General features: G+C 34.7%; 4 protein-coding genes across 6 annotated transcripts; 3 read left to right on the top strand and 1 right to left on the bottom strand.

Moving 5' to 3' along the window:
- The first annotated feature begins 1,641 nt into the window (after nt 1–1,641).
- On the top strand, nt 1,642–3,426 carry LOC104811060 (dirigent protein 19). Of its 2 annotated transcripts, XM_010537605.1 has the most exons (2): nt 1,642–2,095; nt 3,270–3,426. In XM_010537605.1, exons 1-2 carry the CDS (start codon nt 1,673–1,675, stop codon nt 3,405–3,407), a joined length of 561 nt encoding a protein of 186 aa, XP_010535907.1. In that variant the 5' UTR covers nt 1,642–1,672; the 3' UTR covers nt 3,408–3,426. The 2 variants fall into 2 exon arrangements, with proteins under 2 accessions (XP_010535907.1, XP_010535906.1); XM_010537604.1 differs by lacking the exon at nt 1,642–2,095 and having other exon boundaries at nt 2,816–3,426.
- Nucleotides 3,427–9,214: 5,788 nt separating this feature from the next.
- LOC104811059 lies at nt 9,215–10,051 on the top strand. The gene has a single exon (XM_010537603.2). It carries the CDS (start codon nt 9,279–9,281, stop codon nt 9,642–9,644), a length of 366 nt encoding a protein of 121 aa, XP_010535905.1. The 5' UTR covers nt 9,215–9,278; the 3' UTR covers nt 9,645–10,051.
- Nucleotides 10,052–12,099: 2,048 nt separating this feature from the next.
- Nucleotides 12,100–15,977, bottom strand: LOC104811058 (pentatricopeptide repeat-containing protein At5g66520-like). Of its 2 annotated transcripts, none has more exons than XM_010537601.1 (6): nt 15,376–15,977; nt 13,888–14,800; nt 13,643–13,703; nt 13,221–13,274; nt 12,760–12,840; nt 12,100–12,568 (listed from the first exon to the last, which is right to left on the bottom strand). In XM_010537601.1, the coding sequence occupies exons 1-2, from the start codon at nt 15,915–15,917 to the stop codon at nt 13,999–14,001; spliced, it is 1,344 nt and encodes a 447-aa protein (XP_010535903.1). In that variant the 5' UTR covers nt 15,918–15,977; the 3' UTR covers nt 12,100–12,568; nt 12,760–12,840; nt 13,221–13,274; nt 13,643–13,703; nt 13,888–13,998. The 2 variants fall into 2 exon arrangements, with proteins under 2 accessions (XP_010535903.1, XP_010535904.1); XM_010537602.1 differs by having other exon boundaries at nt 12,100–12,375.
- Nucleotides 15,978–16,193: 216 nt separating this feature from the next.
- LOC104811057 (40S ribosomal protein S8-1-like) lies at nt 16,194–18,125 on the top strand. Its single transcript, XM_010537600.1, has 5 exons — nt 16,194–16,260; nt 16,364–16,436; nt 16,739–17,075; nt 17,560–17,732; nt 17,838–18,125. The coding sequence occupies exons 1-5, from the start codon at nt 16,257–16,259 to the stop codon at nt 17,911–17,913; spliced, it is 663 nt and encodes a 220-aa protein (XP_010535902.1). The 5' UTR covers nt 16,194–16,256; the 3' UTR covers nt 17,914–18,125.
- The last annotated feature ends 334 nt before the right edge of the window (nt 18,126–18,459 follow it).

Raw genomic sequence — 18,459 nt, 5'->3', positions numbered from 1 at the left:
TATATATATATATATATATATATATATATATATATATATATATATATATATTAATGAATTATCCAATTAGCGGAGTATCATTTCTGAGCATTTGAATGATTTGTGGGAAGTTCAATTGGTGGTTGTGGAGAGGAGAGATTGGGGATAATGGTCCCATCTTTGTAATATCCTAAGATTACGAAAATGACAAAATAATACCATAACTTTCAAAAGCTTCAGGAACACCCCAATCCCTATCCACTAGTGTTTCCAGAAAGATAATTCCAAGGGGATGATCGTGAATCCGCTTTTAATCAGTAATTAAGACAATAAATTATCTTCTTAAAAGAGTATTTAAAAAAAATAGATCAATTATAAATTATTGTTTACGTTCCCTAAACCTTGATGTATACATGGATCCACACCACCTTTTGAATTCAAATTATAGGGTTCTTCTAAGATGTTTTTGTCGGATATGGTGGAAATACGAATTTTGATATTAATAAACATATTTCAAAAAATAAGATCGTAATATATATATATAGATATATATTTTAAAACGAATCTTATATCCAACTCGTGTACTGCTCTTTCTTCGGTGTTTTGGAATTGTTTTAAAATTTGAAGTAAAAAAAATCAGATATTTAGTATTAGTGCGCTTAGTTTATGTGGAATGTTTTCATATTTTAAAAATTAATATATTTATACAAGAAACAAAATACTATGGTTTTTTTATATATACATTTATTGCATTTTCCTTGTTAATTTCATTGTAGGTTTTCCCTCAAATAGCAACACTTGTCTTTTCATCTTCAACAAAAACAAGTGGAAATATGAATTGTCAGAATTTAACTTTCTCCACTTTCACCCAACAGTGGGCGGCCCAGTGGCGAAGAGGTGACAAAGTCATCCTCGACGTCCTGAGTTCGAATCCACCGGTGGGGAAGAGGGGACGCAATTAATTGCGTGTAAAGGCTGATTCCGGGCCCAGGGGGATTAAGTAGCCCAGGGGGATTAAGTGGCCCCGGAGTCAGCCTTTAGACACGCAATTAATTGCGCCCCCTCCTCCCCACCGGTGGATTCGAACTCAGGACGTCGAGGATGACTTTGTCACCTCTTCGCCACTGGGCCGCCCACTGTTGGGTGAAAGTGGAAATTTCCACGTATTTAATATTGAAAACATAAAACTAACTAAAAGAAAAAAATAAGAAATTTTGTATGAGGTTAAACAGAACTAAAAAGCTGTTGTCTTTTAATAATATCTCTGGTTGTATCATAAATTTTTAAAAGAAATATTTAAAGAGCGACAATTACAACCAATTAAATTTATTCCCATATATGTATGTATATATATTCCAAATGCTGCGAGGCCTAAGTTAGTTATTTACTTATTTAAATAAGTATATGTTTCATTATTTGGCAATGACCATCGAGGAGTCTATGTTTACTCAAAATGAGGTTATTTTACATATTGTTCGACCTTATTGTATACGTCAACGACCCATTACGGAGTTTTTTGGTGTCCTTTTCAAAAAGTTCCGTTAGGTGTACCTACCAAACATCATTACATCACAACCACCAAATTCATAATAACTTTCTAGAATTTCTACGTAAATATATATATATGTATATATATATACACATAGTGTGACACATAAACCACAAACCTCACTAAGAGTAGAAACACTTCGCCATGGCCAAGCCCATATCCTTCTTCTTCCTCCTTGTCTCTTCCCTAACCCTAACCCTAACCCTAATCCCGACCAAGGGAGAAGCCCTCGATCAAGGCTTCTTGGGGAACAAGAAAGAAAAGCTCACACACTTCAGAGCATACTGGCACGACATCGTGAACGGACAAGACCCAAGTTCTGTCCTAATCATGAACCCCCCAAAGAACTACTCTTCCACCGGCTTCGGCCTCGTCCGGATGATCGATAATCCGTTAACGTTAGGACCGAAACTGAGCTCCAAGATGGTGGGAAGAGCGCAGGGGTTGTACGCCGCTTCTTCTAAGGAGGAAGTTGGATTGCTAATGGCGATGAACTTCGCGTTTTTCGACGGGAAATACAACGGCAGCACGATAACGGTGTTCGGGCGAAACCCCGTTTTCGAGAAGGTGAGAGGGGACGCAATTAATTGCGTGTAAAGGCTGATTCCGGGCCCAGGGGGATTAAGTAGCCCAGGGGGATTAAGTGGCCCCGGAGTCAGCCTTTAGACACGCAATTAATTGCGCCCCCTCCTCCCCACCGGTGGATTCGAACTCAGGACGTCGAGGATGACTTTGTCACCTCTTCGCCACTGGGCCGCCCACTGTTGGGTGAAAGTGGAAATTTCCACGTATTTAATATTGAAAACATAAAACTAACTAAAAGAAAAAAATAAGAAATTTTGTATGAGGTTAAACAGAACTAAAAAGCTGTTGTCTTTTAATAATATCTCTGGTTGTATCATAAATTTTTAAAAGAAATATTTAAAGAGCGACAATTACAACCAATTAAATTTATTCCCATATATGTATGTATATATATTCCAAATGCTGCGAGGCCTAAGTTAGTTATTTACTTATTTAAATAAGTATATGTTTCATTATTTGGCAATGACCATCGAGGAGTCTATGTTTACTCAAAATGAGGTTATTTTACATATTGTTCGACCTTATTGTATACGTCAACGACCCATTACGGAGTTTTTTGGTGTCCTTTTCAAAAAGTTCCGTTAGGTGTACCTACCAAACATCATTACATCACAACCACCAAATTCATAATAACTTTCTAGAATTTCTACGTAAATATATATATATGTATATATATATACACATAGTGTGACACATAAACCACAAACCTCACTAAGAGTAGAAACACTTCGCCATGGCCAAGCCCATATCCTTCTTCTTCCTCCTTGTCTCTTCCCTAACCCTAACCCTAACCCTAATCCCGACCAAGGGAGAAGCCCTCGATCAAGGCTTCTTGGGGAACAAGAAAGAAAAGCTCACACACTTCAGAGCATACTGGCACGACATCGTGAACGGACAAGACCCAAGTTCTGTCCTAATCATGAACCCCCCAAAGAACTACTCTTCCACCGGCTTCGGCCTCGTCCGGATGATCGATAATCCGTTAACGTTAGGACCGAAACTGAGCTCCAAGATGGTGGGAAGAGCGCAGGGGTTGTACGCCGCTTCTTCTAAGGAGGAAGTTGGATTGCTAATGGCGATGAACTTCGCGTTTTTCGACGGGAAATACAACGGCAGCACGATAACGGTGTTCGGGCGAAACCCCGTTTTCGAGAAGGTGAGAGAGATGCCGGTGATCGGAGGAAGTGGGCTCTTCCGTTTCGCCAGAGGTTATGTTCAGGCAAGAACTCATGAGTTTGATACCAAGACAGGGAATGCGGTCGTGGAGTATAATTGCTATGTTTTGCATTATTGAATATTTTATTTAATATATATATATATATATATTTCTTTTTCTCAATTTACTTTTACTGTTTTTTTGTCTTTTAACCCCTTTTACGTAATAGAAATAAAAAAATTATATTTTAATTTAACTTCAAATTGCAAATTGCAGTAGCATGTGAAAATGTAAGATAATATTAAAACTAGAATAAATCAAATTGAATCACTTAATTTTTATTTTTAACGTTAATGTAAGTTTTAAATCAGATACGATATTTAAAAAAATTGTAAAAGCATATAAAAATAAATAAATAAGATTATAATAGTTCGTTCATATGTAAAAAAAATAGAAAAAAATAAAATAAAAAAACTTATCTAACGCAATACGCGAAAATTCTAGGTTGATCTTTCGAATTTATTTAAAAAAATATTACATCAGAAGAAGAACCACGATTATATATTTTAAGAAATGCAGAGAAAATAGAAATGCGTGCATGGTGGGGATATGCTAATGAAATCATGACACGTGTCCCAATCTTCAACTTTAAAAATGATAACATGAGTTATTAAATCACTGGATCAAATGTGGGTCCCAGACCCAGAATAATTTCATTGGCTCTGCAATATTATTAATTGGCTTAATTTTATTCCAACCGTTGCTTATCATATGCCACATTTTATAACCAAACCGGTCACATAGGCAGCAAAACATAACAATTATTCTCCACAAGTGCACTCCTGTCAACAACCTCGTACGTTCTTGCAAGAACATACCCGCTGGCCAATCGGAGAATCCCGCTCCCTCCAACACAGGCATCTCCCTCACCTTCCGGGCAATCGGGTTTTGCCCGAAAACCGTGATCGTGCTTCCCTTATATATATTTTCCTTCCGTCAGATTGAAATTCATCGTCATAAACGACACCTCTTCCCTTTGACGACGTACCGGCATATAAACCGCGAGCTTTTCCGACAATGTTGGAGCTCAATTTCGATCCTAGGGTTAAAGGGTTGTCGATAATATATCTCCACAAGGCCGAATCATGTCGCCGAGTTGTTACAGGATTGACGACTGCGACAGAGCTAGGGTTTTGGGCAACCACAATGTCATGCCAATATACTCAGAATTTCGGAAGTGGATAAGTTTTTCTTTCTTGAACCCAAGAAACTTCGGCCGATGGGTGTTCCGCACGAGTCATGCTCTTTCCCGGTGGTCGGAATTAGGGTTTTACGGTAAGAGATGAGAAGATATTGAAATTCATGTACACTATTAAAGAAAACTTAGGGTTGGTGCAACTAATGATATATTATTTTGATCGTGGTCGAGATGATAAATGAATTGACATTAAATAAATATTTCTAAACAAGAAAATGAAATATGCGCTATCGATATCTACGTATGATTAATCCTTAATGTAATCCATGGATTGTGTGAGAATAGTCTTTTAAATTGGCTCATCTTACTCCACAAATTGAGATTCGAAAGAGCATTTGGTTGTACAATATATATAAGCATATTTTAGCATATTTAGAACAAATTGGATAACACACACACATATATATATATATTTCAACTTTACACCAACCAAAATGTGCAATATATATATATATATATATTATAGTATTATAATTATAGACAAAGACATAATTCTGGTCTATAGTTTGAATAATGGTTCAAGTTTTGTAAGAAAAAAAAGACTTGAATGTTCTTGACTTAGTTTTTGGGATTTTTTATTGTTTTTTTTAATACATTTACATTTACCAAAAAGAGGGTTTAGTGAAGTTTGCAAGTGGATGGGTAAATTGTCTTTTTCTCTTTCCCATTATAGCTTTTTCATAGTAAATGGTAGTTTTCCAGTCTTCCTTGTGTTCTTTCCAATTATGTACTAGATTTCATCTTCTTTTTTTTTTATAAAAGATTTCATCTATATTTTTCTAACATCTTATATATAAATATAGAAAAAAACTATTATTTTGGTTAGTGTATATATGCATAAACCATACAAGAAGACATCCTTGATTAACTCTCATTATAAGTCAAGGAGGCTTTGTTCACATACACACAATATTCGGTTAACTTCTCAACTCATTGAATTTCTCTTTAATTCTAATGAGTTTGTTGACTTGATTAAGGAAAACCATGAAGAAACCACCAAAAGCTCGATCTACATGGAGACTTTGGCGCCGGATACAAACAAAGAGGAAGAAAAAGTATAAGATGAATCGGTTGTCATATTAGAGGATCTAACAAAGGAGGCGAAGAACCCCGGAAAAAAAACCCAAATGAGCATACATCCCTTTCCATCTCTTACACAAAATCCGAGAACTACCATCATATGGTTACAAGATAGAGGTTGTAGTCCCTTCCTTTGCCCTGTTCAAATCGATATCTCTTTCGCAAATAATATGTTGGATTGTTTAAGTGTTTTTGAACCGAACATGAAAATAAATTCCATGAAGAATTATTGTATAGAGAAGTCTACGAGTGAGGGGGAATGTGATAGAACCCTCATACTCTTCTCTAACAAAAAGGCCACGACACATGAGGAAACATCAAGGCAAACATTTGAGCAAAATTATAAGGAGTTGTTCCCTATAAGTTTCAACAAATCTAGACTCGGTAACTCTCTTTCATTTATCTTTTAAGATCATGTATGATACATTTGAAGTTTATGATAAACACCTAGTATACCTTGAAAAAATGACATTAAAACTTACATATTATCACACTAGAATACTATTTTTGTTACTCTTTGATATGAAAAATATAGAAAAGTTTAAATTAAAATGTATTTCAAAACGGAGTGCTACGGCCTCCCTTATGTTTACTAACACGTTCTTTGAGTGGATGCAGAAAATAAAATTGAAAGTGGCATATATTCAGCTCATGAAATCAAAGGAACTATCGTTGAAAAAGAAGGAACGCTTGAGCACGAATCAACACAATCAAGAAAGCATTCGTTTTTCAAGATTGGTTTTTCGAGATTCTTTCAAACCAATCTTGAGGGAGAATGTTGAAGACACGATTATCAAACACGTGATAGACGTCCAAAGGGTTTGCATGGATTGCATGGAGCACCCAACCAAGTCACCATGCAACGTCACTCATGGATGGAATATTCTAGACGGTGCCAAATCACCTCATATAATCAATCAACACATTACCAACAGGAGACAATCAAGATTATTTTCATAAGAGCTCCATCTTCCATATTCTCAATAGTCGTTGGTCCTCTTTCTTTTTGTATTTAAATTCCATTATGGTAACAAATAAAATTTGCTCTCCATTTAGGATAGTGTACATTATTTCTTGATATTATATCCGTTACCCTCTTGTATATAAATATAGTTTTATATTGATGTAAATTAATAAGAAAAATACAAGGGACAATGTCTGCAAACATTTTCGATCATCACTTCTTCTTCTTTATTGTAGTTCAATTATTTTTGTTCTTCTCTTCATAATCAAACACCAAAACACACAAAAGTTACAAAAAATATATAGTTGCTTTATGGATCAAAATCATAATAAAGTTTGAATCCGAAGATAGTAAACGTAAGAATAAAAACTAAATAATTATAGTAGACATGTAACAAAGTTATCGAAAAAAGACTATCAAAACCATATCAGAAGAACATCGTTGAGAATTCAAACTTATTTAAAAACAATACAATGGGAAAAGAATAAGAAGGAATCATAATACGTACTTTTGTTTTCAGAAGTTATGTGACGTGATATAGGTTGTATGTATTTATATATGTATATATCTATGCATATATATGCATGTATATGTAGAATATATGTATGCATGTTTATATATATATGTGTGTATGAGAACTATTTTTTAATTTTGCTAGCTTGCCATATTTGCTTATGTAGTATTGATTTGGTGTTGACACGTGTAATATGAGCGAACGAATACCTGTTCAACGGAAATATAATACTTAAGAGGGACAAATACAAAAAAAAAAATCTTCAAATTTTATATTTATATAAAAAAATTTACTGAAAATTAATCGTAAAAAAATCATCTACTATTTACTAAGATTTTACAAAATTTATTTATTTATATAATTTTTTAGAAAATTTTATAGTTTTTTATATAATGTTATTTTACTCTGAAAAAATAAATATGAGAGAAATTAAAGCTATTATTATTTTATATTATCCTTTTTCTCTCTCTTTTTTTAATATTTATAATTATTTCATTAAAAATGCACTCTAACATATACTTTCCATATCTTTCTATAAAGTATAATATATAGATATTGAAAAAGGAAAAGAAGAAAAAAAAGAGGAAAGAAAAGTAAAATAAATCGCAACCCTATTGGGTCACGACTCACTCACGCAGTGCACGACAATCAAGCAATACGACAAATAATTGTTGGGTAATAAACGATTTATATATATAAGACAATTGACTTATTAATTTTTTTTACAAAAAATTGACTTATTATTTTTTTTTTTACAAAAAATGACTTATTAATTAAGATTTTTTGTTTGATTTTTCATTGAATCGAGTTTTTTTCCGTTAAGATTTAAAATAAACAAATTAAACATCAGATTTAAAAAAAAATCATCTAACTCTTTCAGTTTTGTGAACATGAAAGATGAAAAATAGAAAAAAAAATCAAAAGGAAAAAGTAGCTAGTTATAAAAAATAAACTAAGGTGTTGAATGAGAGATGGTTTTCAGAGTTTTTGGATTTCAAAAAGTGAAAAAACCGATAATCAAGTTTTTTAAAATTTGGTTTTCCTAAAAATTCGGAAATCTACTTTATGAAAAAAATCAACTAAAAACTAAAAGCTATCTTTTTTTAGATTTATAAACTTTCAGAATCCAAAAGCCAAAAACCAAAAACAAAAACTAAAGCCAAAAACCCAAAATAAAAACTAATACCATTCAAAGCTTAAATTTACTTACATGCGTTTTCAGTAATTTTATTCAGAGATGGAGAATTATGGGTAATAAAATATTTAAATATTTAATGTTAACCTTTTTCTTAATGCTATCTTTTATAACATCATAAATGAAATAAATAAGTGTGGAAAACAAAATTAAAATAAGAAAGTAGATATTTATTTATGAAATAAGTAAGCAATACTAATTAAAAAAGAAATATATTCTTGACACGAATTCTGATGTAATATTTAGGTAAAAACAATTTACATGTCAATTGAAAATTATAATTTTAAAAATATGCATTAGTTTCCGTCTTAAAATTAAATATAATTTCTGATCTAATATTAAAATACAGATTCACATCAAAGCACACAAAGACGACGGACACATCCACGTGACTACAGCCGACCACTAAAAAAACTATTTGGTAGATATTGCAATTTGCAGAAAAAAAGCCCCGTACTATCGGAAGAATCACAAATAGCGCATGCAATTTTAATTTTACCAGAATATACCCTGTACTTTTATATAAGGTCTATACGTAATTTATTCGTAATGCATAAGATTTAAATATGAAATTTAGGACATTACAACATGTACAAAAAAATTGGAATGATAGATCATATGATTATATATTTTTTTTAATTTATTACATATTATCTAATTCTAATCTCGTATTCACATATATATATATATATATATATATATATATATATATATATTAAAACTGAATAGGAAAATTATAAATAAAGATGTACTATTCCATATTTTCGGAAATCGAGAAATTAAGGTTGGCTTACTTGAACCTTGACGATACGTTTTAATTTTGTAATACCTAAAGTTAAAGGCTTATTTTGAAAATCTTGAATAGTATAAGGGCCATTTTACAATATGCTAACTATTTAGAAATTTATTAATTTTCTCCCACACCACACAATTAGTTCCCCTATATATAGACAATCACACGAGAACAAAAGGGAAAGAAAGAAGAAAGAAGAAAAACAATGGCGAGATCAATCTACAACTCATCATACTTGGAATATATTTCAGTCCCAAACCCTCATCTCCTCTTCTTCATCGTCGTCGTCTTCTTCGTTTTCTCTCTCTCCTGTTACTTGAACTACGAGTCCGTTCTCGATGACGCCTTGAATCAGCTGAAGCTCTTCGTCATGCTCTCACCCGTCCTTCTCCTCCTCCTCCTCCACTTTTTCTCCGGCGGTCTCTCCTTCTTCGTGCCGTGGCCGGAGCAAGACTCCATCCACCGCGCCGGTGGCTCGCCGTGGGGTGTCGCCGCCGTGCTCGCCGTCATCTTGGTCATGGTCTCTTACCAGTCTTACTTCCACGAGAGATGGTTCCCCCTCGGGTCTTAGTATGGTTTTTTTTGTCTTAATTTGGTAATTAACGAGGTTTGTTGTCGGAAAATATCATGTGAAAATATTCGGTCTTTGGAAGGAGATTAAGCAGATTACTGGAATATTCTGGACATATGTATGTATGTATGTATGTATGTATGTATGTATGTATGTATGTATGTATGTATGTATGTGTTTGTGTATGTATGTGTTTGATTTGAGGGTTAGGTTTTGTATTTTTTTTTTTAATAGTGATTTAGATTGGAATCATTTTGGTTATTGGATCTTCTTCTTTTTTTTTGTATCCTTTTAAGGATGATGTCTGCTGCAATGTAACGCGTCGACGTCTGTACTTGATAATGTCATGGTAGATGTTAACGTCAATGTGATCATATATATATAGATTGTTATCTATATTATATTGATTTATGGGCCGAAGCTTTTTTATCTATATTATATTGATTTATATTTGATTAAATGGTAATCATTGCATAGAAAACAATATTTAGACTGGATATATAATATGTTCAATCACGCGTATAGTATATTATTAAGAAGGGAATTTTAAAAAAATATCGAAATTTGTCCAAATATGCTAAATAAATACTTTAATTTCTAAATTACAAGATAAATACATCGATTTAATCAATTCATATCATATAGATAATATTAGCCGGTGTTAATTTGGCATAAATTGATCAAGTTAGAGTATTTATTTAGAAATTTAAAAATTTTGGTGTTTATACACACAAATAGAAAAAATTTGGTATCTTTATAGAATTTTCACTATTAAAAATAATAATTATCCTCTTTTTTTTTTTCTTGTTTACTTTGAAGATGATCTCGAATATACGCTCTTTTCTAAAATAAATTATTTCGTGAAATAATATAACTGTTAAATTCGATATTTCTCGTCAAGTTGTAGATTTTTACATTTTAGATGCGCGATTTGAACGAAAAATAGAATTTGGTATAACAATTAAAGTTTCAAGTTTGGATTCCACATGAGAAAAATGACGTATGGTATGATGTCATAAGATCCTTGTGGGTCATTTTTAGGTGATTCGGATAGGGATGATGAGCTCCTCATCTCTCTCATTTTATTCCAACACCCGAGTCTTAAACTCTTTTTTTTTTTTGTAATTTTTAATATTTATTTTAAATATTATATATATATATATATATAAACAAAAATGTGAAAATAAAAATTATGAAATCGGCGTAAGCTTTTGAAAGAGTGGGCGACCGATCGCGAAAGTTTTCGCCTAAAGAGGAGATGTAAGTAAACTCACATCCACACATTTGGTCCAAATGTTCCTTTATGACAATTTTCCACATTATTTTTTTAATTACGATAAAAAATAATGGTTCCGATAACAACCCATAAAACTTTTCAAATCAGTTAAACCAAAAGTTAATAATACTTCAGAGTTTATAATCACGATATTTGTATTAAGACTATATTTTAAAAAAAATATATAATAAGCAATGCGCAACTCATGTTAATCGTTGAAGTGTGAATTAAAATAGCAATACTATCACGGTCAGCAGCTCAATAATTTCCATCTTCTTGTTTGACCAAATTAAAACGGATCCCTATTTTATACTTCAAAATTTTTAATTGTTAGATGTATAATGCGTATATTTATAGTTGTATAACGCTTATATATATATATATATATTACACAGTTTTATGTGATTCTCCGTAAAGTCAGTTATTAGGTTGGTCAACAGAATTGGTCAATAACCAACAAAATAAATGGCAAAATGTCCAAAAAAATAAAATAAAATGCTTGTCCCTTTCTGTTCTGTTCCATTTTTTTCCCTTGAGTAAAATAGTTTGATTAAATTTTAAAAAAAAAAGAAAGAACAAAACAAAGCCATCAAACATGAAATAATTTGCCATAAAATTTTGAGGCCGTGTTGTGATTGAGCCGATTTTTTTTTTTTTTTAACACATTTCTATCAAATTATTGGAAATCATGAGAAAATTCAGTTTACATATTATAGTTGCGATTTGGTTTTGAACTTTTTTTGTGTTGTATTTAAAATTTTGTATCTTATAAAGTCGGAATTCTACAAAACAAATGCCTATACCATTTATTAAGAACAACGTTCTTGATAAGTCTATTTTACGTATATCAAAGGTTTTTAAATTTGTACTAAATATCATGATTATCATTAAAAAAATAAGTTTAGTGGTATTTTCAAGACATTTGGATACCTCGAAACCAGAGTGAAATAAAATCATATCCTAAATTATCGAATTTGGTTTCGTTAGAGGCAATGTGTAACAGAGAAAGCAATGAATGAATACACATCAAAATCATACAAGAAGACTACAAACCATAGGAAGATTGTAGCAAGTTAGCTATAACGATATACATTTCATATCGTGCTCGAATACATATTCACATCCATAACATATATATATATATATGTGTTGTGTATATATATATGTGGGAGCAAGACATAAAGGGTTGAGGAATTTCTTGGCATGATCATTGTTACAGTTATATCTCTAAACACATGTATGCATGAACAAGAAGCTTACAAAGAGGCAGATGCAAAAGGCAGGCAAAACATGATAGAGGAGAAACAGAAGCACCAAAGCCACGCCCCAGGGGAAGCCACCGGCCCGATGGATGGCGCTTGGCTCTGATCCCGGAAAAGGAACGCTGACATGACAGCCGGTCGAGAGCCAGTGAACGGTAATGATCAATAACAGAGGAGAAACAGCAAGAAACCTCTGCAAAAGCTCGCAGGCAGTGCCCAGTATCGCATCATAGATGACATAAACCAAAAACCCACAAAGGCTTACGGCCACGGCAGAGAGGACCCATTTCTCCGAAGGACTGTAACTCGAAAAATCTCTCGGAGTTGGATGCAACGCCATGGAAGAAGCTTTTAAGATATGTGAAAGCGAGTGTACAAGATGAAGACTGCGAAGGGCAAGTACGTATGAGCATGTCACGCCCTTATATAATTGCCATGCCTATGTAATGCTGTTTGATGCTTTGATTAGCCTTAAGACAAAAATAATTCAAGTCGTACAAGTCTGCTTTTCGTCCTTTTTACTCAATTAATTATTCCACCAAGAATCTACCTTCAAAGTTTATATTTTTTTACATACCTCCATGTGAAACCACGTGAAGAAAGTCTGGTCCTTTTATATTCTCTCTGGTTAAACCCGGTTAAGGGTTCCTAAAACTCCCTGCAAAATGCAATATGATAGATATATGTTATACATTCATCCGCACATTCGCATATGAAAACACACGTTTACGTTATTTTCGAAGATAGCCTCCGAAAAATCATAGAGATTTAGGTGGACAAAACCATATGTTAAAAACATTGATGTAAAAAAGGAAATAAAAATACCATGAGTACTAATCATTGTGCAAAGACTGAACATAATTATATGAGTTTCGACGTTTTTTTTTTTGTAAAAGGGAATTTCAGCACAAAATTATTGCAACTCATGATTAGCAGAAAGGGAAAAAGTAGAAATTATGGATCAGCTTTAAGCAAAAAAAGGGCTTGTGAGAGTGCATTAATGGAAGGCATGTTATGCAAAAGCTGATCAGAACGAACCTATTAGTATCACCAGAAATTCTTCATGAATCAGAGCAACCATAAATCTCCAACCTGCGAAAAATATAAATTACTTTCGTAATAAAACATTAAGCAGAAGCTTACTTTTTCACCGAGGTTGTAAGTTAGTACCATTTTCACGTTTAGATTGGAAGTAACTTCCCGTGGAGTAGGAAAAAAAAAACGTTTTGTGCAATCAAGACCCATTTATGTTTGTTGGTTGAGTAATAAAAGATGAACATTGACCAAGCAGACCGCGGATTAGTTAGGGACATTAATTAACACGCTTGACCAAGAATCTGGGCTTGGAACCAAGAACAAGATGATGTTTCTGAGTATACAGAACAGGAGGAGCGTTCCAAGACCTTGACAACAAAATTGCGTATTTTATATAGATTTGTATTAGGAAAACAGTTTTGTACCTCGAAAAGCAAGCGCTGTGGAAGTGGAAAATGCCGAGTATGTTGCCCTCCGACTCTTGGGCTGCAGAGTTTTGGAGTCATCCCGTATAAGAGTATGAGGATATTATCATATGATTATATGAACAATTCAACCTAGAGTTCTAATGTATTTTCTCTATCTACATGTTATACTATATGGTAATAAGATATGAAAAGTCACTTCTCTATTTAGTATCAGAAAATGTAACATTGTATAGATGAGGTACCTGACTGGATATAGTGGGCAGGCATTCATTAATCAAACCAGCAATGAGAATAGTGAAGAGCAAAGCAAATTAACATCCGCATGCACCTGGGCTAACTCCATATTCTCTCATTCACAACACCCAACTGTATCCAGGAACCTTATTAAGACCCTTTTGTTTCATAATGGTTCTTAAGTCAGCTGCATCATCCCATGAACTGGATAAAGAGGAAACACTCGCAGCAAGAACATAATTTGCCCCGAGCTCAGGCTCTAGCTTGAACAGAAGTTTCTTCACATAATCATCCAAAATAAACCGGCCATGATTTTTGCAGGAACCCAGGAAGCTCCTTAATATTACTCCATTTGGTTCCATCCACATATTCCTGATGATTCCATAAGCTGCGTCGATCAAGCCTGCCCTCCCATATAAATCCACCATGCATCCATAATGCTCAATTGTTGGCCTGATCCCATAAACGGTTAACATTCGACCAAAAAGCATTTTTCCCTCGTCAATAAGACCCGAGCGTCCACAAGCTGAAAGGAGAGCTGAAAAGGATACGCTGTCTGGTATCAGACAGATCTGCTCCATCTGGGTGAAAACCCCAATAGCTTTATTCCCATAACCGTTATCGGCAAGACCCGATATCATTACTGTCCACGTCTGCAGATTCTTATCTTTCATCGAATGAAAAACTCGTAATGCCTCCTCAACATGCCCACACCGTGAATACATCTCGACTAGGGCAGTTCCAAGAGAAACATCCAGCTCTATGCTGTTGGTAATGATGTATGAATGAACAGTTTTCCCTGTTTTCTCATCAGACAGGCGGGTTAAAGCTTGAAGCAAGCTCACCAACGTGACCGAGTTTGGCACTTCATTAGCCAACTTCATGTGCCGAAAAACTTTGACTGCAACGCTCGGGCAATTGCTGCAAAAGGGTGTGTGGTCTCATCAAATTTCAGCATGGTGAAACACAAGACAGAGGATTCAGCAATCATTAGCCCGTAAATATCACAGAAGGAGAAGCGATTATAGTTCGACTCTATGACCACATTGACCAGATACCGGTTTTCTATGCAGCAATAAGCTATCCAGAGATTATAAAAAGGAATAGAATCTATAAAACAATGCAACTTACGCATGTGATCTACATGTATGTAAATATATGTATAGAAATTATACAAATTAGTGTCTCAGAAAAAAATGGCAACTTTGTCCAGCATATTGATCATGGTGAATGCCCAAAAAAACGATAAGATTTGCTCTTTAGAAATGCTCTGCAAGCAAATAACGATATATGAAAAGTATACGCATCATATATTCATCAAAATAATGAGAGCAGGACACAATTCTGATATTCTTGTTCTCTAATTTACTCCAAAAAATACCAAAGTAACTTTGTGTCAGTATATACAGTACCGAGTTCGAATTTAAAGCCAAGGAATGGTGAAAACTGATATTAAAAAATTAATACTTGTCACGCAATCGTCGTCTCAAACTTACCAGGAAACATACCCAGCGATCATCGAGCTCCAAGAAACGACATCCCTAAGAGGCATTTCATCGAACACCTTCTCCGCGAGCTCGATTTCTCCGCAGGCAGAGTACATTCGAAGGAGTGTATTCAATATATACTTATCCGAATTTAGCCCAACTTTCAAAACCATCGAATGCACCACCTTCCCTTCTCTAATCATCGAACATCGACCACAGGCCTTCAACACAAATGGGTACGTGAATTTATCCGGCTCGAGACCAGAATTCCGCATTCGGGTAAACAATTTCACCGATTCGATCGGTGTAGCGGTCTCCGTGTACGCTCTTATAAGCGAATTCCATGCGAAAAGGGGTGGTGATTCAACGTTAAGGGAATCAAAGACCGATCTCGCGAGATTGATCGAAACACGAGTCGAGGATGAGACCGCAAGAGAGATGATGTAAGGGTCGTGATTGAAAGAGGTTTTGATGATCAGCGACAGTAGTTGCAGAAGATCAGAAGCCGACTTTGAACGCTGAATCAAAGATTCAATTTGGCGGAAAAACATTGAAAAAACTCAAACTTTGAACTCGTCAAAAAACTATCAAAATTGTCACAAAAAGAATGCGTGATCGCATCAAAATTCAAATAGTAATTTTTTAATAGACCAACAAATATTTAATTTAAAATCAAATAATTTTCTTCGGAAATCGAGGCTATTGTGTTTTATGGGCCTGAAACTTGTCATGAGCCCATGAGCCCATGAGCCCAAGATGTTTAAGGGTATTTCGGTAATTTCGGTTGAGATTAAGTTACTAGGGTTTTTTCTTTTAAACACACACCTCGAAACATCGGCGTCTCAGCGGGAGAGGGATAGAAGAAACCCTAGCACACCTCCGTTGCCGCGATGGGTAGATTCATCATATTCTTCTACGTTTTCTTCATTGGTTCTAGATCGTGTCTCTCTGTTCTTTTCTCTTGGTGGAATCTGAGATGGAGTCTGATTTTTGCTAGGTATTTCTCGTGATTCGATCCACAAGAGGCGTGCAACTGGTGGGAAGCAGAAGCAATGGAGGAAGAAGCGAAAGTGAGTTTTCCTTCGTGGCACAAGAGCTAGTTAAGAATCATAGAAAGTGAGATAGTGTTAACATCGATAATGTCTCTTTAGCCATCATTGGGAAATTGTTTAATCCTTTGTTGAATTCTGTCATTGGTGACATTGATACTGTCTGAAGTATAAGTTCGTCTCTGATTGATAAGATTCATGTTTTTTAGAGCGCGAATTGTCATGACAACGGAATTTGCTGTTGCGGCGGAGTGATTTTTGTGTTCTTTAATTTTGAATTTTAGGCAATTGGGTAATCTAATATATGTTTTTTTCAATGAAAGGTATGAGTTGGGTAGAGTTGCTGCAAACACTAAGCTATCCAGCAACAAGACTGTTAGGAGGGTTAGGGTTCGTGGAGGTAATGTAAAGTGGCGTGCTTTGAGGCTTGACACTGGGAATTACTCTTGGGGAAGCGAGGCTGTTACCCGCAAGACCAGGATCCTTGATGTCGTGTACAATGCTTCGAACAATGAGCTTGTCCGTACCAAGACCCTTGTCAAGAGCGCTATAGTGCAGGTCGATGTTGCGCCTTTCAAGCAATGGTATCTTCAGCATTACGGTGTGGAGGTCGGTCGCAAGAAGAAAACTGCTGCTACTTCTGGCAAGAAAGAAGGAGAGGTGAGTTTGGGTCTTGTTTAATATTGCATTGTTGTGACCAATTGGCCTTCTATCGAGTATATTTGTTAAGATCACTGAATTTGCAGTCATAGATTGCTATAAAGGTATAGAATTTGTGACCAGAGGACTCATAAATGTAGTGGTGGGCCTTATGTTGCCTTTTGTTGTTCCTTTGTGTAATGTGTGACCAAATTTTTGTTTGTGTTTCATCATCTCTGGCATGAAAGTAGGATGGGCGAGCTTGGGCCATGATTAGTATTACATTGGTTTACTTTCTTTAGGGTAATATTACATTGGTTAGATCATGAATCTGTGATTGTAGATTTCTATAAAGGTGTAGGCTTTGTGCCCAGAGGATTCAGAACAGAAATGTAGTGTACCCAACATTGCCTTTTGTCGTTCCTTTGCATAATGTGTAGCCAAATTCTTGTCTGGGTTTCGTCAAGCTTGTTGTGGTGATATTGCTTTCGGGTTTTGGCTATAGGAAGGTGAAGATGCTGCTCCTGAGGAGACAAAGAAGAGCAACCATGTTCTGAGAAAGCTGGAGAAGCGTCAACAAAACCGGTCTCTTGACTCACACATCGAGGACCAGTTTGCTAGCGGTCGATTGCTCGCTTGCATCTCATCACGGCCCGGCCAATGTGGTCGTGCTGATGGGTACATATATATATTTGCCTCTTATCTTGCTTCTTTCGCCCGATTTTCCTGTGCCCGTGTTGGTTTGACGGATTCTGTAACGTCGATTTTTTACGATCTTGACAGCTACATTCTGGAGGGTAAAGAGCTGGAATTCTACATGAAGAAGATCCAGAAGAAGAAGGGCAAGGGTACCGCTTAGTATCCTTGGATTCTTTCTTCCGTTGCCATATCTTTAGTTTTTGTTTTCACCTGCTTTTTTTTATTGGACTTAAATTACATTTGCTTAAACTCAAACAATGTTTTTCTTTCTTGGTCTGTTTAATTTGTAGTTTTTTTTTCCATCTCATTTATGTTTTGATTCTCTTCTGATATGGTTTACGAACTAGATCGAATAATATGCTGTTTTGATTTGGTATATAAAATTGAATCAACCGTTTTCGAATTAAATTTGATAAATATCCAACCGAATGTATTAAAAGTTACTAATATAACAAAGCTATTTTGAATCTAACAAATACTAGAATCAAATCAAAATGAACTTATTAATATTCGGTTTAGAGCTGAATGAATGGTTTTTTGAGTTGAATAATATGAATCGCCAACCTTTAATGTTCTTGCAGTGCCTAATGCAAGGAAATTTGATAGCGCGGGGGCCGATCGATTGATGATCAATTCCCACTCAAAAATTGTAGTTATCAACTTTTTTTCCATAAATTCCGGTATTAATGTATGTTTTTCCATAAAT

Source organism: Tarenaya hassleriana, unplaced genomic scaffold (assembly GCF_000463585.1).
Source record: "Tarenaya hassleriana unplaced genomic scaffold, ASM46358v1 Cleome19, whole genome shotgun sequence".
Classification (NCBI taxonomy): domain Eukaryota; kingdom Viridiplantae; phylum Streptophyta; class Magnoliopsida; order Brassicales; family Cleomaceae; genus Tarenaya; species Tarenaya hassleriana.
The sequence above is the reverse complement of the archived record's forward strand: the minus strand, read 5'-3'. Positions and strand labels throughout refer to the sequence as shown.